The sequence below is a fragment of the Lithobates pipiens genome, unplaced genomic scaffold, assembly GCF_037356315.1.
Source record: "Lithobates pipiens isolate NorthernLeopardFrog02 unplaced genomic scaffold, aLitPip1_a1.2 Scaffold_19, whole genome shotgun sequence".
Lineage (NCBI taxonomy): Eukaryota > Metazoa > Chordata > Amphibia > Anura > Ranidae > Lithobates > Lithobates pipiens.
Genome location: NW_027507764.1, coordinates 103,260,271 through 103,287,513, shown reverse-complemented (window position 1 = coordinate 103,287,513; position 27,243 = coordinate 103,260,271). Strand labels below are relative to the sequence as shown.

Sequence of the window (27,243 nt, the reverse complement as noted above, 5' to 3'; positions counted from 1 at the left end):
ATCAGAACAGCAAAGCGGGGAAGATCACTGTACTAACATCACTTGTGTTAGTACAGCAGTCTTTTTTCCATTCAGCCCAGTGAAAAACGTATAGAGTGTACCATGCATTATCTAGGATATTCCTATTGTTTACCCTTAACCAAATTTCCGTCAGCCGGTTGTTCAGCAGTTTATACATTCGATGCTGGCTACTACATCAGCAGCATGATTTTTTTTATTCCATCCTCCTTGCATGGCAGCTTTACTAGGATGGAAGATAAGCAGGAGCAGGCTGTGCTGAACAAGTTGCTGCTTTCATGCTTCGAGTCCTTTTACACAGGCGGTCCGACCAGCAGACTCTGCTATGCTCAGCGAGGGATCGCTCTGCTGATCCCTGATGAGCAGACTGATGACAGGTCCGTCTCCACTCACTGTGCTGAGAACTATCTGTCAGAGCCCCACTCTCCTCTAAGGGGAGATTGGATGAAAATGTACCGCTTGTCTGTTTTCATCCGATCTGGCAGATGGATGTAAAATAGGGTCACCGCCTATCCAGCGCCGTCTGGATTTCACAGAGAGGAACGGACAGCGGCGGATGTGAGCGGACAGGTCACCGCTGACATCTGCTGCTCCAAAGGATTGAATGGAGGATCCGATCTGGTCTGCCTGAAAAACTGACAGGCAGACCTGATCGGAAAGCCCATGTGAAAAGGGGCCTAAAGTATCGCAGCTGCCCATCAGCAGTGGAGCTAAAAGACAGACTGTCAATGTGCTTTGTCCCTCTGTCTGCCCTGGAACTTTAAGACCCCTTTCACACCGGGGCGCTTTTCAGGAGTTTAACGCTAAAAATAGTGCTTATAAAGTACTTTCACACTGGGGAGGTGTGCTTGCAGGACGGGGGAAAAAAAAAAAAAAAAAAAAAGTAATGCAAGCAGCAGCTTTGAGGAGGTGCGGGAGCTGTGTGCACCTGGAATAAATGGGCAGGTAAATGAATGAACATGGGCGCCATTAACCCTTTCTTCGGCCGTTAGCGGGAGTTTAAAGAGCCCCACTAGCGGTCAAAAATCATTGCTATAACAGCGGTAAAACTATGCTAAAACCTCTAATGCCCACACCACCCCAGTATGAAAGGGGTCTTACAGAACTGAACCCCAGAAAGGCCAAACACACACACTTTGTTGAATAAACTATTCATGCAGCTGAAACTAAATATATAGTTCATGAATGTAGGGCTGCAGCGATTAATCGATATTATCGATAATGAAAATAGTGGTCAACGATTTTCATTATCGATTAGTTGGTCCGCACCTTCCGCCTGTCTGTTCGTTGAAAAAAAAACTAAATAAATCCTCTCCTCCTAGGTCATCCATCCTGTGTCCTCGGCGGCGCTCTGGACCAGGCACGCACTCGCCGCTCCACGTTCGCGGCGCGCCTCTCCTCCTCGCTGATGTCACATGATGATCATTCACACAGATCTCAGCCCCGCCCCCTGCTGCCTCGAGGGAACAGAGCGGCGAGGGAGAGAATCTGTGAGGAGGACACTGAGCCGAGCTGCACACAGAGTGTGAAAAAAAGGTAGCAGCTATCGGCAAGTTGTACCCAGTAAAAGCACACACAACATTCAGTGCCCCATCATCATTTGCTTTCCTGGGAGGGAGAGGGGGGGAAATAGAGCCCCATTGGTGTTTCTGCAGGGGGGAATAATAGTGCCCCATTGGTGTTTCTGGGGGGGGGGGGGGGATAGCGCCGCGTCCGTGGGAGGAATAGCGCCGCGTCCGTGGGAGGAATAGCGCCGCGTCCGTGGGAGGAATAGCGCCGCGTCCGTGGGAGGAATAGCGCCGCGTCCGTGGGAGGAATAGCGCCGCGTCCGTGGGAGGAATAGCGCCGCGTCCGTGGGAGGAATAGCGCCGCGTCCGTGGGAGGAATAGCGCCCAGTCATTGGCGTCCGTGGGAGGAATAGCGCCCAGTCATTGGCGTCCGTGGGAGGAATAGCGCCCAGTCATTGGCGTCCGTGGGAGGAATAGCGCCCAGTCATTGGCGTCCGTGGGAGGAATAGCGCCCAGTCATTGGCGTCCGTGGGAGGAATAGCGCCCAGTCATTGGCGTCCGTGGGAGGAATAGCGCCCAGTCATTGGCGTCCGTGGGAGGAATAGCGCCCAGTCATTGGCGTCCGTGGGAGGAATAGCGCCCAGTCATTGGCGTCCGTGGGAGGAATAGCGCCCAGTCATTGGCGTCCGTGGGAGGAATAGCGCCCAGTCATTGGCGTCCCAGTTTTTTCATTATTACTTTTAAATAAATGAAAAAATTGAACATTACGTTTTTTTGTGATTTTATCCGATTAATCGAGAAAATAATCGGCCGATTAATCGATTATGAAAATAATAGTTAGTTGCAGCCCTACATGAATGCGTCATCTCTGAGCTAGTACCTCTATCCAGAAATTGATGCCTGAACAAAATTGGTGCCATCCTCCTGAAGAGAACAGCAGATGAGGGCATTTTTGAGGGAGCACAAGGGTGTCGGTAACAAGTTTCACATTATGCATGTGGTTAGAATGAATAAAAATATATGTGGTGCTAGGTAAACTTTTAGGGTTTGTTCTCAACATATGTGCATGAAAACTGATGGGCAAACCAAGTAAATTTCACTTGCAGAGACACAAGTTTATATCAGCTTCATCGGTTTTCGTGCATGTTGACATCAGTTTTCATGCCTGTCAGTTATGTGCCCTGCTCATACCACAGTGTTGATGTCATGTCAGTCTTTTTCCAGGCAGAAACATTGCTGATTTCTGCGCAGAAAAAAAAAAAAAATCAGCATGCGATACCAGTATTGTGGTGTGACCAGGGCACATAGAGAACAGTTTTTTGTGCACTTGTAGAACGCATACAGAAAAACAGACATCTCTGCACCATGATGTGAACAAGGCCTAAAGTTTAACTTCAGTTTAAAGTGATATTAAAGCCATTTTTTTCTAAAAATAAACATGTCATACTTGGCTGCTCTGTGTAAAGGTTTAGCAATGTGCAGCCTGGATCCTTCTCTTCTCTGGACCCAGGCTGGCGCTTTTAAACTTCTCGCTCCTGCCGGGTGCCCCCACAGCAAGCAGCTTTCTATGGGACACCCAAGCAGGCTTGCTCCCACGGTTCTGTGTGTCCATTCACACACAGAGCTGTGGCTTGACACCAGCCCCTTCTGATTGGCTCACTGGCTGTGATTGACACCAGCAGCCAATGGCTCCCTGCTGCTGCCAAAAGCCAATCAGGAGTGAAAATCCCCCAGAGAGGCAAGGCTCTCATGGACATCGCTGAATCGAGAGGGGGCTCAGGTAAGTATTTGGGGGGGTCTGCCAGTTTCAGAAGGTTTTTTACCTTCACGCATAGAGTGCATGAAGTTTAAAAAAAAAAAAAAAAAAAACAACCTTGTGCCTTTACAACTATTTTAAATCAGCCCTGCTTTACAGCATGCTAGCAGGGAATAGGCTTTAGCAGGTGAAAGGCTTTTCTACTCAGTATCATCCTACCTTCTTAGGACCATGAACTGTAAAGGCTCTGCAGCCCTTTTGGTTTGATGCACCTGTATTTAAGCGTATTTAAACTGAAAGATCCAAGATACTATAGGGCCCATAATTTATGACATTTAGGCCTGGTTCACCCATGCATTTTTTTTGGTGCTTTTTGCAGAAACGCACTAAAGTTCATTTAACCCAGTTTCCTATGGGACACATTCATAGGCCTTAAAGGACAATTTCTCTTCCCATGCATACATTTTAAATAAGGGATGATCTGTTAATGATTTCCACTGGGCTACACTGGTACCAAAATTTGATAACAGACATTCTTTGAACTATTAATAGTGCAGAAAACTCACTGATGCACACAGAACCAAACTTAACACACAGAAAATTAGCAAAGACAACAAATTCTAAACCGGCAGTGGAAATATGAATTACCTGTTGTGCGTCAGCTTCTGATTCAAAAGTGATGAACCAATTGTCATTATAGGCAAACTCACAATTAACAAATTTCGGCAAGTTCTCCCCTTTGAAGAGGGCTTCTACATCCTAAAATCACAGCAAACCAAAAGAGTAATTACATATGGTAAAGCTGTTGCACAATAAAGGGGATATTTCACTTTAAAAAAAAACTTTACCCATAACACATTAGCTCTTGTAAAATGTTAGCCCAGACCAATATATCATAGCACTGACCGCATTCAGTTTTCTGTGCTGTCATGCAGTGAGAACTAGCTAGGCACACGCTCCACATACCTATTATATTCAAGGTTTTTCGAGTAAAAAATGCTTGCTCTGTTACAATGAACTTATGTAATCACTGGATTTATAGACTGTTTAAACAGCTGTTGACTGAAAGCAAGAGAATTTGCAATATCAGAACTACCAAGAAAAATACCAGGCCACATGCCCTCAACATAAGGGCTCTCTCTGCCCCCTTCTATCCCCAAAGCACCTTATCCTATGTTGATGGGGACAAAGGTCTCATCCGGTGGTTGTGGGTAGGGGGCTTATCAGAATGTAGAAGCTTCCTTTAACCAGCTCCTCCCCCTCCATGTGAATGAGTATGGGTCTACCCATTCACCAAAAAAAAAAGTGTCAAAAATAAAATCAAAGGCAGTTTTTGACAAATCCTTTATTGGGGGGGGGGGGGGGAAAGTGTCCCCAATGTAAATCTATCGCGAGTGATGCTGCCTGCCGAACTCGGGGGGGGGGGGGGGACCACCAGTCCCACCATCCATAAAGGTTGGCCGCCTACTGCAGGCTCCACCACTTGACAGTTCTTATAAGGGCTGGGCCACCTGGCAATGTCACCTGGTGGCACCGTTCCCTTGTGGCGTTACTGACCCAGCATGCACCGGTCCGTGACGTCACAAGACGGGTTGTGGGGAAAAAGACCTTTGGCCCCATCAACATGGGGACAGGGTGCTTTGAGGTGGGGGCAGAACCTCCCTGCCACAAAGCGCCCCTCCCCCCATGTTGAGGGTATGTGGCTTGGTATGGTTAAGGTGAGAGGTGGGCTAGCTCATTCCCTCTACCTTTCCTGACCTGCCAGGCTGCTTGTTAAAGCGGTATTAAGTCCAAAAACAAATCAAAAACATTGCAGCTTACCAATTTAATAAATCTTACATCTTAAGATTTTTTTTGATGTGTCCCTTGTGCTGCTTTATCCTAGTTTAGTAGAAACCTTCCTCCTCAGATCCTCTTACTCTCTGCAGGCCATAATCTTTCGGTTCAGAGGGGGTTAACTGAGTTGAGGTAGCTGTAACAGGCATTCATCTAGAGCGCCCGACTAGGCCCTGCACGCCACTCCATTCACAGAGGCCATACTACTGAGTCTATAAATGAAACGCAATCTATAAATGGAGGTTGGGTGGATATTTGAAAAGTCCACATTACACTGATACAAGACCCCTGGGGCAGATTGATTTTTAAACTAAAAACTTAGGCTTTAAATGGTTTGTCTCAACCCTCTAATCTGCCACTTTTGCTGGACAATTTTGTCTAAAGGATGCTGAAAAAAAACAAAAAACGCACACACACACTAGCCATATCAGCAGGTAAAAATGAAGAGGAAAAGAACCTAAAGTAGCCAAATCTTAGAACAGGTAAGCTGCAAGATAGAAAAAAAAAAATAGTTTTGTGCTTTAATAACGCTTTAATTCCCATATGAGCCCGGACAAAAATTTCCTAAAGTGTTTAGATACAAATTTTCATAAAAATAACTTTAATCAAAACAAGGAAGAGCTGGGCCTTATCAAATTTAATTTCTGAAACCACCGAGGTCTACCAAAAAATGCAGGAAGGGACAGTATGAAACCTAAAATGCACCAGTTTGACATGTCTGACTTAGATAATATTATGCAGATTTAAACAAAATCAATCAGCGCTGAACAAAATAAATTAAAATTAAAAATTAAATGCTAAAATACTGCAGCTAGAATACTATAGGTCAAAATAGCAAATCCCACATTGAAAATAAAAAGTAACAGTACAGCGCAGATAAAAAGTTCATGTTGCGTCCCCGAAAGTAGGTGGGACTTCATCAGCGGCCACTTTCGGGGACGCAACGCGTACGGACCACGTGACTCAAGCCGTGACGTCACTCGCAAGCCGCAACACTGATCCGTGCATGGACATCTGAATGTACCTGTATTTATGCTTACTACTCGGCACTGGAGATCAGTGCAAAAGCATGCGAGTATCACTTTATTTTGCATTTCTTTTAATAAATCCTTTATAAACGGAGAGCACTAGATCTGGTCTTTTATGCTTTTATGTGGAATCATGCTGGTATTTGGGACATGAAAAGGATCCACCTCTGGAGCACTCCCGTTTTGTTTGCTGATTGTTGTGATTAACCCTTGATGGGAATATGCGTTTTTGACCTGTCTGATTTATCAGGGGTCCAGTATTTGAGGCGAGAGTCCATCTTGCTCTTTGGTGGAAGGGATCACATAATCACCTGTTTTTGCTGATTGAAGACACACTGCACATGCGGATTCTTCTTGAAAATCTATTTATCCTATCTTATATTTCATTGATAGACTTTTCTATACGTGCTATATTTATATTTATTCTGTTAGTTTTTATCTGCGCTGTACTGTTACTTTTTATAATATTATGCAGATGTCTGTTGCTAAAAAATAATGTGTATAGCTCCTGGCATTGAAGATACTGACTCAAGCAGTTCTGTAGAAGTGATGTCTTTCCTATTTTTAGCCCTGGTCTGTAGCTACACTTTAGACAAGGTGAAAGTAATAGAGGGGAAATCTACCGACGGGGACACTAGTTCTGATGGCCCGGGGGTTCCCAAAGGATTCCCCTAATTTGCAGATATTTCCTCACTTCCCGTTTTGGCTATGGGACAGCAAGTGAAGGTAAATCTCCCCAATGGGGCACAGATAGCAAAAAAATTTAACAGGGGTTAAAATTGTCTTGCGCTAACCAAAATAAAAGACAAAAAAAATTTCTCCAGTGATGATGCACCTTTAAACAGAAGAATCGGATATCAAAAGTCAGTTATTAAAGTACATAAACAACTTTACAACACATAGGTCTTTGGTGATTCCATTTTAAAAACACAAAAACAGACATCTCCTTCCCCTAAAACAGGCAAAAAAAAACAAAAAAACAAAACAAAAAAAATAAAAAAATTCCAGGAGTGAAAGATGTCCATTAAAGAAATCTGAACAAACTTACAAAAATGAATTACAGAAAGACCCTATTCTTACTTCTATAGGTGTAGACTCAGGAACTTCCCGCAAAATTACAATACACCGATTCTGATTCGGTCTTACTTTCTCACCCTTCTCATCCACTTGGACTAAAGGCAAAGCTGTAATAAAAAAATAAAAAAAAACAGAAAATGAGTGCATGAACATCACTGAAATTAGAATCACTTTAAAAAAATAAAATTAAAAAAATATGCTATACAAGTGTGCGCATGTGCATACAAATTATCAGTACTTACCGTAATTTTCCTTTCTTGGCTCTGCCCCACACCATCATGCCCTTGGGTCAACTCCGCCCGTTGAGCCGATGTAGGATATCCCTTACTAGCAGCACCTGGAGAGGTGTTCTATGACTAGGAACAGGGAGCGCATTTCCTAGCATGGGGCAGAGCCAGGAAAGGAAAATTACGGTAAGTATTGATAAAAAAAAAAAAGTCTGTTTTCTTGGGAAGGAGACCTTCTAGTGAGTAGCCTTAACACCACATGTCAAGATGACCCTTGTGGAGCCAGCATGCCCATTCTAGGACCACTTTCCAAATACAAAAAGAAAAGAGCTTCACGTCTGCAGGAATAAACTTCAGATCCAGTTTGCATAAAGGACTTCTCAGCATCATGTTCCGAGGGTGGAAAGGCTGGGAGCACTGAATGTAGTTAAAGTGAAACTCTGAGGATACTTTAGGCAGGAAAGTCAGAGAATGCCATAGCACTTCAGAGTAAGATGATATAATGGACCATCTGCATCCTAATAAAGGGGGGGTTTTTAATAGCCCTTTCAGGACCAAATATAAGTCCCACTTTGGAAAAATGGGGCAAATCGGAGACCAAATCTTAATTGGTGCTTTACGAAACCTAATCACCAGTGGCTCCTTTGCCTATTAAATATATGCTAGCACTGTTAATGCCGAGATTTGTCGTGGCTCAGACCCGCATCAAACCCGGACTGAAGAAAAAAAACTCAGAATATTGCCCACTGAAGGAGCTTGATAGCAAAATCCTTCTTGGGTAGAAAAGCTTTCAAACCTTTGCCATTTTCGTTAATAGGTAGACTTAGTTGAAGGCTTCCTTGCTGATAATAGGGTTGACATGACAAACTCTCAAAGACTGAGATCTTTCAGTTTGTCCCTCTCAAAAGCCATGCAGTCAAGGCTAGGCAGGCCGGATCGGGGTAGAACTGACCGGTCTGAAGCAGATCTTGGGACTGTGGTAAAGCGATTGGAGGACAAGTTGCCAGGTGGAAAAGGAGAGGAAACCAAGGGCTCCTTGGCCAGAATGGAGCAATCATCGCCAGAATCTTTTTCTCCACAATTATAAATCAACAATCTGAGCATTAAGGTGGTTGGAGGAAAAATATACAAGCAGCAGAAATTCCACTTTTGGGAGACAGCATCTTGGCCCAGAGGTTGTGGACGGAACAGGAGAAGAACCGAAGAACCTGACGATTGAAGTTGCCATTAGGTCCACCTTGGTTAACCCCTACCCCGGAGACTCACATCGGACGTAATTGTTACCCAGTCTACGAGGTTGTTGGGCCTGCCTACGGACAGGTTGCTTGTTTTGCTCCACCATTGAAGGTTGTTTCAGATAAACAATGGCAAGTGAATCTTTTGACGGAGGGAATCACGACGCCACTGGCTAAGAAGGGAGAACTGAAATAGTCTTGTGTGCCATTGCGCCCATGGAACTGTTGGGATACAGGTCATTAAAATTCCTAAGAAACTCATTCCCTCTTGGACTGATGCAAGGTGAGGACGTCATCTGCAGGGCCCCTGATGAAATAAGACCTTGTCATGGGGAAGGGATATCCTGTATAGGAAAGTGTTGAAATGCATTCCCAAATACACTAGAGTTTGAGATGGAACCAACTTGCTTTTCTCTAGATTCATCACCCACCCAAATTCTGTTAAGGTATAAAGGACCTGCTCTCTGTGCTGCAACAAAAGATTTCTGGAGTGAGCAAGAACATTGTCCAAGTAATGGAATATGTGTATGCTGTTTCGCCGTAGATAGGCGATCACTGTGACCAGTACTTTTGAGAAGGTTCTTGGGGCCAAGCCCAAAGGGTAGGCATCTGAACTGGTAATGCTCGCCTGCAAAGTTAAACCTCAGAAAATGTTGATGTGCCTTGTTCAACGGCACATGAATATAAGCATTGTTGAGGTGGATGTAAAGCCTTCAATCTTGATGACGGATTACTGTCATATTGGTCCTGAGAGACTCAAGATGACCTTATAGTATATTATGCTTGCGTAAAATTCTGTCACCAGGAAGATCTCCGACCAGGGACCTTCTACTGCAGGGACTCGAGGAGGAAAAACACGGACACCTGGAGCAAGGAAAGAATAAGAACATGTTCTCCAGGTACTGCCTGCCTACATGGGTCAAAGGGCAGAGTTGACCCATTGTCATGATGGCATAGGGCTGAGCCAGGAAATATTTTAATATATTAACCATACACAGTACATATGAAAAAGTTTGGTGCAAAGTATAGTTTAACTGGGTTACAGGCATGTATCTTCAGGTGATTGGATATTGACAAAAAAAAGCTGAGGACCCCCATTTACCCCCTCCCCATCCCACCAAGCATGCTTTTTTTCTAGAAAGAATTAAGGACAACAGAGAGAAGAGTGTTCTGTATTGTACGCTAAGAAATTTATATTTACAGTTCATTTAAAACATATAATTTTCCTGTTAATACAGTAAAGGACACAGATTCACAGATTGGGATATCCCAATAAGGGGAGGGGGTAAAAGAGGCAGACCAGAAATGGTCCAGAAACCTGAACCAAACAAAAGCCCAAACAACCTGGGGACCATAAACTGTCGTAGCTGAGGCCTGAAAAATCTACCTGATCAAGTTTGGTAAACGTGTGAACGGAACATCAGGTGGCGACTTTACAAAACAGTGTATCCTGGGCTTTTTGGCATCAGGCTTCTAACAGATCTAGTAGAATGAGCACTCACTGGAATGGGAGGTGACCCAACCTTGGATAGAGAGGTTCGAGACACAACCTGAGAGATACACCTAGCAGTGTTATCTGGAATTTAATCTTGCTGCGGATCACCCGCTGATCCAGCCGTATTTGAAGAAAAACCAGGATACTTCCTTCAAAGGGACTAGCCCTCCTCTGTTCACCATCGCATCACATTGTTTGTCCTATGGAGGGAAAAACTGGGACCAAAATTGTGCTCTTAAGTTCTAGAATGATGTCAGAATACTGAGACGCCTCATGTACCAAATCAAACACAGAAGATGCACTGTGCTGCAGCCAGAGGGAAAACACAAAGACTCTGAAGGAGAGGGCATGGATGTACAATTGTAGCCCTTGGGTCCAGTTAACCAACCTGGCTAAAATTCTTCTTAAAATTCTTACACAGGCATCCAAAATTTCTCCCAGTGGGAGGGGGAACCAACCCTGAAGGGGTTAAGGCATACCCCAAGGAGTGTTATCACCCAGGTAGAGGACAGAGGTTCAGGATAACCGAGTTGGATCCCTTAGATGGTAAACTGCAAGATCACCTGGAACCATTAGTGGATTGCAAGTTGGCAAGGCCCACGGGATTGCTGCCCTTGTAATCCACTATACTTATATGTAAAGTTAGGAAGTTGCACAAGGAGTACTCAAAAACAAATTAGTGCATAGCAGCATGTCTTGGCACTCGCATAAAGTGGGCCTACCTTCTAAAAATAGGTTTCAGGCATTACAGGGAACCCAGTGTCAAATTGCAAAACTAAGTGTCACAAGCTACATATGACACTCTCTCAGAAGGGTCAGGGAATGACCCTTTTAAGGCTCAGTTCACATAGGCAGTGCTTTAAACACCGCAAAATGGTTTGCAAAATGCAGTTTTTATTACAGAATTGGATTGCATATGTGTGATCACCCATGTGATCCATGCAACCACTAAAGAACCTTGACAGAAAAAACAAAACAAAAACAACAAACACACATTTTGGTAAAAGAGAGAAAAAAAATGTAGCATTTTTTTTTTTTTTTTTTTTTAGAGAAGACCTATTCATTCTGATCTCCTGAAGAAGGATGCACAACTCCCCTTTTGTGGGAGCTTGGAGGGGGGGGGGGGGACTATTTACTGTAATTTAACATAAAAAAAAATTACATTTCCTTTTCAAACTGCAAAAGTTTTTTGTAAAATTTTATGAAATATGGCAACCTTGAGGTGTTCTGCACACAGCTGATGTACAGACCATCCTCATTAAAGTCAGTTCTATGATACAAGTCAGGTTTTAGACATCCTCTGCAACAAAAATGTAAATTTGGTAGGATGCTTCCTACGTGCCAATTACTTCTAAAAGGAATGCAGACATTGCAACTTCTCATCAGAACACAGAAAATGCACCAGCTGATTAAAATTAGTCACTAATTTAGGATCCTTATACAAAAAACAGTGGAACAAACAGTTTCCTGCAGACAACGGGTAGGAATCCACAAGTTTGTTAACCAGTTGTCATCTGGGCAATTTTGACATTTCACACAACTGGTTAGAGTCACTATTTTTTTAAATTTTTGTTAGAAAATTACTTAGAACCCCAAAACATTTTCTGAAAGCAGAAGCCATAGAGAATAAAATGTTGCAATTTTTCATATTGCAGATTTGAACAGCTGTTTACCAACTGCAAATTATCATGAAACCCACACTTGTGTTTCTGTGCACTAAAATGCATTTAATAGCCAATTTTTGATTAAATATAAATATGATGTTGTGCCAAATACCAAACATGCCCAGATTTAAAATATTTGAATGCCTGTGAAATTGCAGAAAACCACGGTACCTAAAAAATCTCGACACTACAGGATACCAGCACCAAACAGGAAGTCTGGTGCTAGAACTAAAGGATTATTCTCACTCTGCAGTTCACGGCGACACCTCACAAGCGGTACAATACCTGTTTACATATGAGCATGAGACCTACGTGCGCGTTTGCATTTGTGCGTGAGCACAGGGATAGCACTGTAATATATATAGGGTAATATAAGTATTGATGAACGTAAGTTATTCTAGCAGCTTTATTTTCTATTTGAAATCAATAGAGGGTTTCCTTGGCTTTGTGTTTGGGATCATTGTCTTGCTGAAATGTCCACCCTCGTTTCATCATCATTCTGGTAGATGGCAGCAGATTTTTATCAAGAACGTCTTGGTACATTTTCCCATTCATCCTTCCATCAATGATATGAAGTTTGCCAATAACATATGCTGAAAAAGAGCCCCACACCATGATGTTCCCACCTTCAAACCTCACTGCTGGTGTGCAGGTGTTTTTGGGGAGATGTGCAGTGCCATTTGACCTCCAAACATTGTTTATTATGACATCCAAAGTTTTGCTCTCATCTGGCCAGACTATTTTCTCCCAGTATTTCACAGGCTTGTCTAAAATGTTGGGCAGCAAAATTTAAACAAGCTTCAACATGCTTTAGCAATGGAGTCTTGCATGGTGAGCGTGCATACAGGCCATTGTGGTTGAGTGCATTACTTATTTTCTTTGAAATAATTGTACCTGCTAATTCCAGGTCTTTCTGAAGCTTTTCTCCAAGTGGTCCTTGGTTCTTAGACAACTCTTCTGATAATGCATTTCACTCACTTGTCAGAAATCTTGAATTCTACTGATCGTTACACGCAAAGGTGCTTACAGCACAAATGATACAGTATCTGCAAAGGCAGACTTTAACTGTAATTCCTTATTAAACACAGAGTCTAATCTGGCCAAGAGAAATGCTAGTTGTGAAACTGCCAGAGTGGATGAGCTGGCTGGCTGTATAAATGGCAAAACCTAATCTAATTAGTAACTAATTTATTTGCAATAGAAAAAAAAATTAACACTACAACTGCCCCAGCACAAATTTTCTGTTTATCAAAAGATTAGCAGCGAGTGCTTTTTCACTAAAATGCAGACATTACTGTGCTTTGCACTGTACAGTTACAATGCAGTCTTTAAAAAAAAAATCTACCAAAAACAACGATTTGTTTTGCCTATGCACACGGCCATTTGTAAAAAAATAAAAAAATAAATAAATAAAAAATGCACATAGTGGGATCAGGCCCTGAACGGAAGAAAAAAAAACAAAAAAAAAACACAATGGCATTTAAATGAGCATCCCCTTATCACATGTCAATTGTCTGCTAACAATTAACAGCTTACAAATACTAGGGCCTTCTAGCTAGAGGACAGTCACCTACCTAAAACAGGTTGGTAATACAGAAAGTAGTAGTACATGCATGTCCTACTGTGATAGATGAATAGATGGTGGAAGAACTGCAAGACTTACAACATGCAAAATGCAGCACTGCAGGAAAGAATACTCACATCTCAATACATCAACTATTAAGTCCATGTCAGTGCTCAGCTTCTTGACATGGTCCAGATTTGCTACAGTCAGAATTGGCACATATTGATCACTGTCCATTTGTGATATAAGGTACATGTCACTGGCAAGGTTCTCTCTGGGGAAAAAAACAAAAAATATATAAAACATCTAATTTAAACACTGGGATCATGTACTTGATGAGTTAGAATGGGAAGAGAGCACTAAGGCGGCAGTAACCAGATATTTATTCCTGGCACGCAAACTTATGACACATTAACACAGGGGTTGCCCCTAAAAGTTTGAGAAACTCTGGGGACCATGGCTGGATGTACCAGGGCTTGCCCCGGTGGATCTGGTCATGGGCAGATTAATGTGCTTGGGCATTTGAAGTCTCTAAATTCCAGACCAATTGAGCTAATTCTTTGTTGATGGCAAGACCCTTACTAAAGAACATGGTGGGAGAAATAACTAAGATGGTCAATAAATGTATAGAGGAATATATGATGCAGGCAAGATCAAGAATTGTACAGTTTTGCTGAATTAAGCAAGTTTGATGTCCTTGTAGCTTCAATATATGTGGCTTCGGTATGTATTTAATGTTTTTTAATTAACTTTTTTGCTGAATAAAAAAAATAAAAATAAAACACACTAGGATCATCACAATCTTTTGAGCATGCCATGGACAGTAACTAAAATGAAGTTAAGTGTGAACATAAAGGGGTAAATGGGAAATGATGGCCACCAAATGAGCAAATGGTGTCTTGGACTGTATTTTTTTTCCATTCAGCTTTAGAGTACACCACAGACCATATTAACGTCTTTAACCACTTATGCATCAGCCATGTGTTTTTGAACGGCAAAGTGGCGACATCTATTTCTGTTGAACAGGCACTGCAGAAATCACTCACGGGCAGACAATACTAAATGTACTGAGCTGTCATTGGATAGCTTGGTTTACAGACATTGTTTACAGATCTGAGCCAAGCATCTCTGTACCATGTGATCACTGCAATCACATGTAAATGGTGTAGTGCAGGGATATGCAATTAGCAGACCTCCAGATGTTGCAGAACTACAAGTCCCATGATGCATAGCAAGACTGACAACCACAAGCATGACATCCAGAGGCAGAGGCATGATGGGACATGTAGTTTTGCAACAGCTGGAGGTCCGCTAATTGCATATCCCTGGTGTAGTGTTTACCTACAGAGCCTGTCCCTTCCTCAAAAAAAAAAAAAAAAAAAAGGGAGGATCTAATGAGGATCATTCGTTCCAGATCAGTGGCTGCTGCCGTTCTGGGTGGAACACACATCTTGTCTGCAGCCAGTCTCTATTGTGATCTGTATATTACTGCCTCTCCTTTTATCCCGTACATCTGTAGTATACATGAACACCCTTCGTCGCCATCTTCCTTCTGCGTATGACCTGTACATTTAATTTCATTTTATCTTGTGCCCTATTACCAGGTTCCATGTTTTGTTATTAATGATATTGTTGCTTGGTGGGTCCTTCACTTTGGTAGAGCACACCATTATATCTTTCACAAAATTTTGATAAGCAAAACCAAATTTTTCAATAAACCGTAAATGTACTTTGCCTTTAATATTGAAAAAATATTCTTAAAAGCGGAGTTCCAACAACAACAAAAATGTAAACTTAAAAGTCAGCAACTACAAATACTGCAGCCGCTGACTTGACTTAATAAAATCGGACACTCGACTGTCCCAGGGTCCATCGATGCTGAGGAACGAAGCGCCGCTAGTCTCCCCCTCTCCTCTGCTGCACTGGCAATGTCACTGTGGGCGCACGGCTTCACAGCCTTGCATATGTAGCGCTGCATGCTGTGACTGGCCGGGCAATCTGGGACCTGTGACGTGTCCCAGATGATTGCCAAGAGGGGGGGGGGGGGGGGAAGAGCTGAAACCCTCTATAAAGAGGGTTCCCCCCCCCCCCCACCAAAAAATGTGGCATGTCAGTGAATGGGTCACCTTCCCTTAAAGCGGAAGTTCCATTTTTGGATTTTTGGGTGGAACCCCACTTTAAATACCAAAAATTAGAAGAATTCAAATTCTATATATAGTTTGAGAGTCAACATCCAACAAATATATACTATAAAGAGTCATGTAAGTTAGTTTGGGAGTTTTTATTTACTACATATATTCCTTTATTTCTAATCTCACAGAACACAGACTGACATGTTCACAGATTACAAATAAGTCAATGTAATCAATAGTTAAATGGGGAATGTTCTCTAGGATGGCATTTTATAGATCTAAACCAAAACCTCACGTGTACAGTTAGTTATGTTATATTAGCTGCAAAAAAAAAAAGAACAGGCCTGTGATACAAAGCCAAAGTACAAATTTATAAGCATTTCATACCGAGACAAACAAAATTCCAGTGTTTTCTTAAGCACATCACGCAGATCTTCCTGCCCTTCTGTCTGCGGTAGATCATTTGCTCCTGAAAAGGAAATGAAAACAAAAATTATAAATAATAATAGAGAGATAGATAGAGAGATAGATAGAGAGATAGATAGAGAGATAGATAGAGAGATAGATAGAGAGATAGATAGATAGAGAGATAGATAGATAGAGAGATAGATAGATAGAGAGATAGATAGAGAGATAGATAGATAGAGAGATAGATAGATAGAGAGATAGATAGAGAGATAGATAGAGAGATAGATAGAGTTCTTCTGGATCACCAACTCACCAAGGAATAAACTTCAGATGAATAAAATAGCCCTAGAGTTTGCATCTTTAAAATCAAGTTATTTTTGTCTTGACAGGTTCTAGTTATGATTTTGAACATCCTTATTTAATAAAAAGTGCTAGACTCCTAAGGGCAGTAACCTACAGCAGATCAAGAGATAACATAGCTCTGCTAAAGTACAAGATTATTTTGTGAGTAAGGCTGGGTTCACACTGCTGCGGGGGGAGATCCGGATGTGATTCGCACCGCAAATCACATCCGATCTCCGTAGCGATGCGAGTACAGCCATACAGATAGTATGGCTGAATTCGCATCGCTCCCGCAGCAAACTCACACGGGACCCTTTTTTTGGTCCGCAACAGAATCGGATCGCATGGGGGTTCACACCATGCGATCCGATTCCTGTGCGAGTCGGCAGATCGCACTGCGATATGCGGACGGATCTGGGGGTGTCATTAACATATCATTGACACTCCCAGCCGTCCGCATAGGGCAGTGTGAACTGCCGGCGGGAGTAATGCGATGCGGGAAAACGCAGCGGATTCGCGGCGTTCCCGCATCGCAGCGGTGTGAACCCGGCCTTACTGAAACACAGGGCACACTGCTAAACACAGTTGAAAAAGTTGTAAAATTACAGCTCTCTACAACCATATTTCCAAAAACGTTGGGATGCTGTGTAAAATCCACTTAAAAATAGAAAGCAATGCGCAAATTTCATAAAACCATATTTTTTCACAATATAAAATAGAAGCCATCCCAAATGTTTAAACTGAGAAAAGTATACATTTTCCGAAAAAAGGGCAATTTTGAAATTGATGGTAGCAACATGTCTCAACTTTTAAAAGTTGGGACAGGGCCATATTTACCACGATATAGCATACCCTTTTTCACAACTCTGTAAACGTCTGGGAACTGAGACCAGCTGCTGGAGTTTTGGGGGAGAGGTTATCCCATTCTTGCCTGATATCAGATTTTTCCTGGTCAACAGTCCTGATTCTGTCATATTTTTTTTCAGAACGTGCCAAATATTTTCAATTGGTGAAAGGCCTTAATTTGGGGGCAGGCCAGTTAAGCACCCAAACTTTTCTTCTATGAAACCATGCTGTCATAGATGCAGTAGGAGGTGTAGAATCATGCCAGGCCTTCCATTTAATAGACATTGTCTACATGGGAGCATATGCTGCTCTAAAACCTGGATATCATTCAGCATTGATGGTGTCTTTCCAGATGTGCAAGCTGCCCATTCCATAAACACTGATAAGCTAGAAGGTTCCTCTCCTCTTTAGCCCTCAGGATGCAGTGTCCATGGTTGCCAAAAAAAGTCAAATTTTGATAAGCCTGACCAAAGAAAAGTTTTCCACTTTGCAACAGACCATTTTAAATGAACTTTATCCTAGAGAAGAGACCAGCGATTCTGAATCATGTTCAGATATGGCTGCTTTTTTTCATGATAGAGCTTTACCTTGCATTTGTGGATGGCATGGTGAACTGTTTTTTGGAAGTATTTCTGAGCCCATGCAGCGATTTCCATCACAGAATCATGCCTGTTTTTGACGATACTGTCTGCGGGCCCAAAGATGACAGGCATCCAATATTACATTTTGGACTTGTGCCTTGAGCATAGAGATTTCTCAAAAGTCTCAGTAATTTTGTTCTGTAGATGATCATTTATGCTGAAAGACTTTGCAATTTTACATTGAGGAACATTATTCTGAACTGTTCAACTATTTTTGGGAACAGCTTTTCACAGATTGGTGAACCTCTGTCCATCTTTACTTCTGAGAAACTTTCTCTAAGCTGCTCTTTTTATACCCAAATCATGTTACTGATCTGTTGCCCAATTAGCTGCAAAATGTTCTTCTAGCTCCTCCTTGTTAGTATAGCTTACTTTGCCAGCTTTTGTTGGCTAACATTTTCTGAGATGTGTTGCTATCAATTTCAAAATGACCAGACTTTTTTCTTAAAATGGTACATTCTCATTTAAAAAATATCTTTTCAATTGTAAATAAAATGTGTGTTTGAGATTTGCAAATTTGTGCATTGTTTTTATGTAGATTTTACAAAGTGTTCCAACTTTTTTGAAATTGAGGTTGAATATAGTCTTGTAAAAGAAATCTCTCAGCTATATTGTACATCCAGGCAGACATTTCCAGGTACACATTCTAAGTTCTCAACCTGCTCACTGGGCAATAAGGCTGCATTCACACCTGAGCGTAGCTTTTTCAAGCGTTTTTTGCGGCGTTTACCGTGATTTGTGGCTGTTTTTACCGTGATTCGCGGCGTTTTTGCCGCGTTTTGTCGCGAATTTGTGCAGGGCAAAATGTCACCAAGATTAAAAGAAGAAAAACGCCTAAATCAGCCCGATTCGTGCGACAAAAAAGGGTCCGGAACTTGTTTGAGCTTCAGGCGTAGGGCTTCAGGCGACTTGGAGTGGAGATGTGAACCATCTCCATTGAGAATAATGGATTTTTTCCCCTCCAGCGTTTTGTAGCTTCAGGCGTCAAGCTACAAAACGCTCAAGTGTGAATGGGGTCTGAGGGTTACATTCCTTCTGTCCAATCAGAAGGTAGTTGACCCAGGCATAAGTACTGTGATGTTCTTAACAGTATAGTGCATTGCAGAAACTAGCCAAAAAAAATAAATAAAAAAAAAAATAAAAACCTTTGTCATCCTTGACATCAATTAAAATATATATGGACTTGAAAAATGTATTTTGCAGATAAAAAAAAAAAGTAGGGATGCACCGAAATTTCGGACGCCGAAACATATCGCCCGAAAATGGTGTTTTCGGCAAATTGCCGAAAGAAAAATCTTGCCGAAAATGGGGCTGGGCCTGTTCGGGGCTCCGCCCCCTGGTGCCGCCCATTGCACGAGTGTTTTCCTGGCTTGTCCCCAGTCCTCTGTCCTCCCTCCTCCTTTCCTCCCGCCCGATAGTGCGGTGATCTCCGTGTGTCACAGAGCTGTGCATTGAATTGCCTGGGCGGCTGCAGTAACAATGTCCCGCCTCTTGTGACAGACTGTACACTGATCCAATGGCGGGACATTGAATCAGCGTGACGTGATTACAGGAGGCGGGACATTGTTACTGCAGCCGCCCAGGCAATTCAATGCACAGCTCCGTGACACACGGAGATCACCGCTCTGATCCGGGCATGGGTAAGGCTGCATTTAGACACTGGCAAGCTGCATGAGGGGGAAAGAGTGTGCCCAGGGCAAGCATTGCAGAGTTTTGTCCGCAGCTAAATCAAGTTTTTTGTGCCCACAGTGCTGCTGCATCCAAAATAGTCATTTGTTTGCCTCTGAAACTATCCACCTCTGGCCATTTTTTGTGTGAATGTAGCCATGCTATATAAACCAGGTCACAGGACAAAGGCTGTACTCCCTTTATTGGCCATATAAAAAAAATAATCTTGATTTTGACCCAGCTAGGTTTTTATCGCCATGTGATAGAATGGGTAAGGGTTAAGTTATTGCTAGTAGAGGTAACGATATGATCATTCCCAATAGATGTCTGTTGGAACGGAACCAGGTAGCTTGCTTGGGGCCAGTTCCCACCAGATGCAGTTCCGTGTGCTTTTTTTTTGCACAAAATGCATGCACAGTGTTTTCCATGTATTCCAATGGCTCTAGTTCACACCATGCAGTCAGTTTCCGCACCGGAAGCTGACCGCATGGTGTAAACTAAAGCCATTGGAATACATGGAAAACACTGTGCATGTATTTTTATAAGGCAGGCTGCATCTGAGGGGAACTGGTGAGGCTGCTTTGATCTCCTGTACCATGCCTGCAGTCTCTGACCATCTCCTGTACTATGCCTGCAGTCTCTGACCATCTCCTGTAATATGTCCCCAGTGTCTCTGACCATCTGCTGTATGAAAATATTTTTTAAAAACAGTCATTTTCGGTATCGGTTTTCGGCCTAGTGTATTTTTCATTTTCGGTATCGGCACCAAAAAACCCATTCGGTGCACCACTAAAAAAAAGCTAAACTGCAATAAACTTGTTGGTCTTATGTTCAAAGTTTGGTGACCCTGGTTTAAAATAGATCAATTTGAAACCATTGCAAAAATATTTACAGGTTTTCAGATCAGATTATGACTAAGTCTTAACAATTCATATCACGTTTTATAGTTAAATATAGCTTATATTTAACAAAAATGCATATACACATGTGAATAGCAAAATCATTTAAAAAGGGACTGTAAAAGTTTACCGTTCAAAGATCACAAAATGAATAAAAATTTTTTTCCAATGACACAATTACCTGAATGTGAGATTTCATGCATAGATTCATATTCTGAGTTTCCCAGAGTTATGGTATTCATATCTGTTTGGTCCAATGTGGAAACTGATGGAGATGGGTCTTGTGTTAACCTTGCACTGACACCATCCCCATTGGCATCCAGTCCTGAAATACATTAATGTTTGAGTCAATTAAACATACTAAGTCCACAAGGTAGAACCTTGATCTTGTTCTGTTACCCCAGGGCTTGCAAAAACAGGATTTTTAAAAAACCTTACCCGTTTACCTGTAAAATCCTTTTCTTTGAAATACATCAGGGGACACAGAGCCATAGTAGTTACTATGTGCATTATAAGCTACCTTCAGGTGATGGACACTGGCATGCCCTAAGACCCCTTTCACACTGGGGAGTTTTTCAGGCGTTTTTTCAAGCACTTTAGCGTTAAAAAAAAGCGCATGTGAAGCGCTTGAAAGAAGCCTCATCTGCAATCCCAATGTGAAAGCCCAAGTGTTTTAAGAGCCCTTTCACAATGTCAGTGCCCGAAAAATGCTCGTAAAGCGCCTCTTAAACTAACAGCGCCTTACTAGTGTTTTTTGAGCGTTATTGGGGCGCTTTTAACCCCTGCTAGTGGCCAAATAAAGGGTTAAAAGCGCCCACAAAACGCTGCTGCCAATAGCGTTTTTCATGCGCTTTTCAGGCGTTTTACAGGCGCTTCCCATTGATTTCAATGGGAAGGGGCGGTTTAGGAGCGTTGTATTCACTGCTCTAAAAGCGCTGCAAAGAAGCTGCTTGCAGGACTGACGCCCTGCCAGCGGAGCGCCTCAGTGTGAAAGCACTCAGACTTTATCATTGGGATTGCAGTTGCGGCTTCTGTCAGGTGCTTTTTTTAACGCTAAAACGCATGAAAAATGCCTGAAATACGCCCCAGTGTGAATGGGGTATTTGACCAGAAGTGCACTTCCTATATATCCCCTCCCACTACTGGGAGTACCTCAGTTCTTTAGCCAAGCAATATATATGTATACCAGAGGGAGGGACCTCTGTGTCCCCTGATATACTTCAAAGAAAAGGATTTTACAGGCAAGCCGTTTTTAAAAATCCCGTTTTCTTTTCATACATCAGGGGGCACAGAGCCATAGTAGTTACTATGTGGGATGCCCCATAGCAATGGCAACTGAAGGGAGGGAGACGACAAAAAAGGTAGGGCATTAAGAGACTAGAGGACTCATACTGCAGCCTGCAGTACACTACACCCAAAGGCAATCCTCATGACCTTTTACATTGATTTGATAGAATCTGGTAAATGTATGACTGAAGACCAAGTTGCGGCCTTGCAGACCTGAGCCACGGAGGCCTGGTGATGCACCGACCAAGAGGCACTAACAGCCCTGGTGGAGTGCGCTTTAACATGAAAAAGGAGGATTTTTCTTCTTTAGACCATAAGCTTAAACAATCACTTGACAAATCCATTTGGAAATAGTAGATTTTGATGTTGTCTGTCCTCTTTTAGGACCTTCTGGCAGTACAGACAAAACATCAGTTTTGCCAATCTGAGCGGTCTCCTTTAAATAGATCTTGACCGCTCTCACTACATTAAGGGAATGTAGTGACTTCTCTTCCCTAGATAGAGCCTCTGGGAAAAAGGAAGGCAGAACAATATCCTGGTTTAAATGAAAATCGGTCACTACCTTTGGTAGGAATTCAGGAGGAGGCCGCAATACCATCTTATCCTTATGCATAATCAAATATGGCTCTTTACAAGGCAGAGCCGCCAATTCCGATTCCAGAGGATATGGCAACCAAAAAGATTATTCTTCTCGTCAAAAGAACCAAGTGAATTTCCCCTATAGGCTCAAAAAGGCTGTTTCTGTAAAGCCAACAAGACTAAATTCAAATCCCAAGGATTCAGGGGTGCCCTGACAGAAGGATTAATCCGCGTTACCCCCTGAATAAAGCTACGCACCAGAGTGTGAGAAGCAAAAGGCCGTTGAAAGAATGCTGATAAGGCCGAGACCTGGCCCTTGATAGAACTCAAGGCCAGCTTCATTTCCAATCCCATTTGCAGGAATTCAAGGATCCTACCTATGACATACTTCCTGGGGTGCCAACCCCTGGATCCACGCCAGGAGATATATGCCTTCCAGACTATAGTATACGACTCTGGAGGCTGGCTTCCTAGCATTAACCAAAGTAGACACTACTGAAGGAGATAACCCATGGTCCCTTAGAATGTGGGTTTCAATAGCCAAACCGTTAAATTTAGCATTTGTAAGGTAGGATGGAATACCGGACCTTGTGCGAGAAAGTCTGGCCGCAATGGCAGGGTCCAAGGGTCCCCTACTGCCATCTTTTATGATCTTGGCAAACCAAGATCTTCTGGGCCACGCTGGAGCCACCAGAATCACCTTTCCCTTTCCGCTTGGATCCCGAAGGCGGCACGGAAGCAGAAGAACCGGAGGAAACGCATAGATCAGTGAAAACTGATCCTGTGGAAGACCAAGGTGTCTGTTCCACATGCCAGTGGATCCCTCGTCCTTGACACAAAGTTGTCGACCTTGTTGAATCTGGACACAAACAGACCCACGTCCGGAACATCCCATCTTTGACATATGGACAGAAAAATGTCAGGGTGAAGGGACTATTCTCCTGGAAATAACGGTTGGCGACTCAAGTAGTCTGCCTGCCAATTTTCTATCCCTGGACTGAAAATCACAGATAGGCAAGGAATGTTGCTTTCTGCCCAAGATAGAACATGATTCACCTCTTTTTGATTTGCACGACTTCTCGTGCTCCCTTGGTGATTGATGTAGTCCCCAGCCATGGCACTGTTGGACTGAATCCTGACAGGACAATTCCGTAGTCTGAGCGTCCAGGATTTTAGGGCCAGACCTACTGCCCGAATTTCCAGAATATTGATAAGCAAGGTCCTTTCTGACTCGATCCACTTCCCCTGGGGAGATGCTTCTTCCAGGACTGCTCCCCAGTCTAGAAGGCTGGCATCCGTTGTTAACCCTTTCCAGGATATTGGTAGAAAGGCTTTCCCCTGAAGCTTGCTGGATATCAACCACCAATTGAGGCTCTGTCGCACTTCGGGGGATAAGGGCATTGGAAAGTCCAAAGCCTGAACTTTCTTGTTCCAGGTCAACAAAATGGTGTTTTGCAGCCGTCTAGGATGAAACTGCGCATAAGGAACGGCCTCGAAGGAGGAGACCATCTTCCCTAACAATTTCACGCACAGCCGAATGGAAGGATTTCCCTTTGTTTTGACAAGGCAAATCAGTTCCTTTATGGAGCAGATTCTTGCCTGGGGTTAGAAAACCTTCTTTTAAAAATGGTATCTATGATCAGCCCCAAGTAATGTAATCTCCTTGACGGCTTTAAGGAGGATTTTTCTAGGTTGAGAATCCAACCTAGGAATTTCAAGGTAGTTTACGGCTCAGATTAAACTTTGGTTTAGACAGGTGACTGATTGATGTACTAAAAGCAGATTGTCTAGGTAGGCTAGAATTGTTATACCCTGAACCCTTAACCTGGCTAAAGGAGGCCCCAGGATCTTTGTGAACACTCACGGTGCTGTGGCTAGATCAAACAGCAGAGCCACAAAATGAAAATTACGATTTTCCACCTCGAAGCATCGAAACTTCTGATGAGTTGGAAATATTGGCATGTGGAGATAGACATCTTTGATATCGATCAATGCCAAAAATTCCCCTCCTTGTAGAATGGAGACAACTGACCGGATTGAATCAATGTGAAAGATATTCAAGTGCCGGTTCAGATCCTTGAGAACAAGAATGGGTCTTACCTCCCAGTTTGGTTTTGGCACAGTGAAGAGGTTTGAATAAAACCCCGAACCATGCTCTTCTGTGGGAACCTCTGATATCACCCTCTGGGACAAGAGATGATCGAGAGAGAGAGAGAGAGAGAGAGAGCGAGAGATCGAGAGAGAGAGAGAGAGCGAGAGAGCGAGAGAGAGATCGAGAGAGAGAGAGAGAGATCGAGAGAGAGAGAGATCGAGAGAGATCGAGAGAGATCGAGAGAGAGAGAGATCGAGAGAGATCGAGAGAGATCGAGAGATCGAGAGAGATCGAGAGAGATCGAGAGAGATCGAGAGATCGAGAGAGATCGAGAGAGAGAGAGAGAGAGAGAGAGAGAGAGAGAGAGAGAGAGAGAGAGAGAGAGAGAGAGAGAGAGAGAGAGAGAGAGAGAGAGAGAGAGAGAGAGAGAGAGAGAGACTTCCCTTTCCCTGGATCTCTGAGAATGTTTGATTTTAAAAAACGGGGAGATGGGAATTCTTGGAACTCTAGTTTGGAACCTAAAGAAATTGAGGAAGCCACCCATCTGTCTTGACAATGTCCCTGCCAGATCTTTAACAATTTTAGAAGCCTTCCCCCCATCCGAGCGAGCGGGGGCACCCCTTCATAAGGAGGCTTTGGTGTTTTGCTTTTCAGGCTTCCTGCCTCGAGTCCTCTTTTGGCCTGGGACTGCCCCTGAGGCCCTTCCTCTTGAGCTAGACGATGGAGGCTATCGAGACTGTCTGGAGGAAGATGCTCCTGGCACTGGAGAAGATGCACGTTTAAAAAGGAACATTTTTTAAAACTTCTTTACTGGTAAAAACTTTTCCCATTAGAAATCCTTTGGTTATACTTATCTAAATCGTCTCCAAACAATCGTTCACCATGAAATGGGAAACTGTCCAAGAGCTTTTTACACGGCACTTCAGCAGACCAATTTTTCAATCATAGGACTCTGCCCGTATGTACCAGTCCTAACATAAGCTGTGAGGCTTATATAATACAATCTTTCATAGCATCTACCGTAAAACATAGGGCTTCTGATATGCCAGGCCTGCTGATCAGGAATAATCTTGAGTATCTCCACAAACAGGTCCTTTATGGACTGAGACACTCCAATCGCCACAAGAGTCGGCTGCACCACTGAACTTGCAAGGGCAATGTTGTTCTTTAAAAGAAATTCCAACTTTTTATCCTTTGGATCCTTCAACATTTGCGCATTGTCTACAGGACAAGTGAGGCTTTTATCTACCGAGGATATCGCAGCATCGATTGCTGGACCCCCCCCCATTTCTTATGGAATTCTTCCTCCATAGGTACAGTATAGAAAACTTTTTCGGAGGAAAAAACTGCTCATCTGGGTGTTCCCATTCAGAATACATGAGCTTTTTTTTTAGCCATGGATAGGAAAGGCATCCCCAGACTGGGGAGGCTTTAGTGATCCCAAACCAGAGGTGGGCTCATCAATAGACTGTGCTACAAGCAGCAGAAAAGTTGAGCGAACCAATTTAGTAATGGAGTGTACCAACAGTCTCTTGTGAGACTGCTCCCTCCATATTAGGATCCTCAGAGGAGAAGACATCAGCGTCTTTCTGATCCTTTGAAATAACTTCATGATCCCCTGCTTGCTCCTCTGTATGAGGGTCTTGAGCACTGGATGGGGCTACGCTTGGACCCACTATGGAAAGTGGCCATAGCATCAATCTTCTCTTCCAAACTTAAAATGGTAGAAGAAAAAACATCCAGGGTAATAAATATAGGGGCTGAAGTGTCCAGCCCTGACGGCTCACTGACCGGCCGCATCACTCTCAGAGGATGATGACATTTTCTTGGACATGGATTTAGGTTGCCTTAAAACAATCGATTCTTTAGAACCCTTTGAAGTGTTCCTTGTCGCCCTTCCGCTCATAGCCTGATGCACAAAGCAGAGGCACTACCAGAAGGAATGCACACACTGCTAGGGCTATAGTCCAGCAAAATTGCTGCTATTAATGCCCAGCCTGATGCAGCAGTAACAATGTGTCAAAAGGAAATGCCTGTCACCAAACCTAATAATGCCACCTCTTCGCTTGTGTCCCTCCACAGCCTGCAGCAGCACATAGTGCGCTTTTAAAAACGTTATCAAATAAAAATAAATATGTGGTGCTAACTGCAGTAAGAAAAAAAGTGTGTAATCACTGGTATGTATTTTTAGAACTATATTGGTTACGTCTGATTATTGTTGGTTTCTTTGATCATATGGATTTAGTCAATCTGGGGATGTTACACTGCTGATAATTTTTGTTTGATTCAGCTTAATTACATACTTTTTCCTTACTGCAGTTAGCGCCACATTTATTTTTATTTGATTGCTTTTTGTGTTGTAACACTTTGTTTGGCAGCTTCTGTTGGTCTTTGTGGATTTTCTGTAGCTGTTCACTTTGGTTTTGCGCATTAGTCTGCCTTTAGTTTACTTTTAGAAACTTGCCCCCACATGCCCCCGACACTGTAAAGGCCCCCCCGCGTTGCCTACACTCCGCCCCCTATTTAAAAAAGGAAGGGTTTTCCCACGCAAGTGGCGGGCTACAGGTCCTCTGAGACCTAGAGAAAGCATGGCGGGGGAGTTACACAAAGCAGAGCGGCCGTTGATTGCTCTCCCCCACCTTTTTTAAAAAAAATTAGTCGGAGCGCTTTTACCCCACGAGGGGCAAAAATACCAGCATAGGGGGGCAATAGGCGACAAACCCCCCCCCCCCCCCCCTTACCTGAGGATCTGCTGCTCGGCTGGAGGAGAAAGTATTTGGCTCCTGACAGTGCTGTTTGTGCTCAAAACCCCCAGGGGTGACACAGACATGACAAAATTATTATGTTTAAAGTGGTTGTAAACCCTTATAGACCACTTTTACCTAAGGTAAGCCTAGATTAAGGCTTAACTGAAGGTGCAAGAAATATCTCCTAAACCTAC

The 27,243-nt window shown here is 43.1% G+C and overlaps 1 protein-coding gene across 1 annotated transcript in view; it reads right to left on the bottom strand.

The window, feature by feature from the left end:
• The window catches only part of LARP4B (La ribonucleoprotein 4B), a 182,641-nt gene that overhangs the window by 19,258 nt on the left and 136,140 nt on the right, over positions 1-27,243 (bottom strand). Inside the window, exons 5-9 of the mRNA XM_077491124.1 lie at positions 20,526-20,669; positions 15,928-16,009; positions 13,546-13,682; positions 7,227-7,330; positions 3,931-4,041 (exon numbers count right to left, since the gene is read on the bottom strand). Of these exons, the coding sequence (XP_077347250.1) occupies positions 3,931-4,041; positions 7,227-7,330; positions 13,546-13,682; positions 15,928-16,009; positions 20,526-20,669 (578 nt within the window). The remainder of the gene's footprint in view (positions 1-3,930; positions 4,042-7,226; positions 7,331-13,545; positions 13,683-15,927; positions 16,010-20,525; positions 20,670-27,243) is intronic.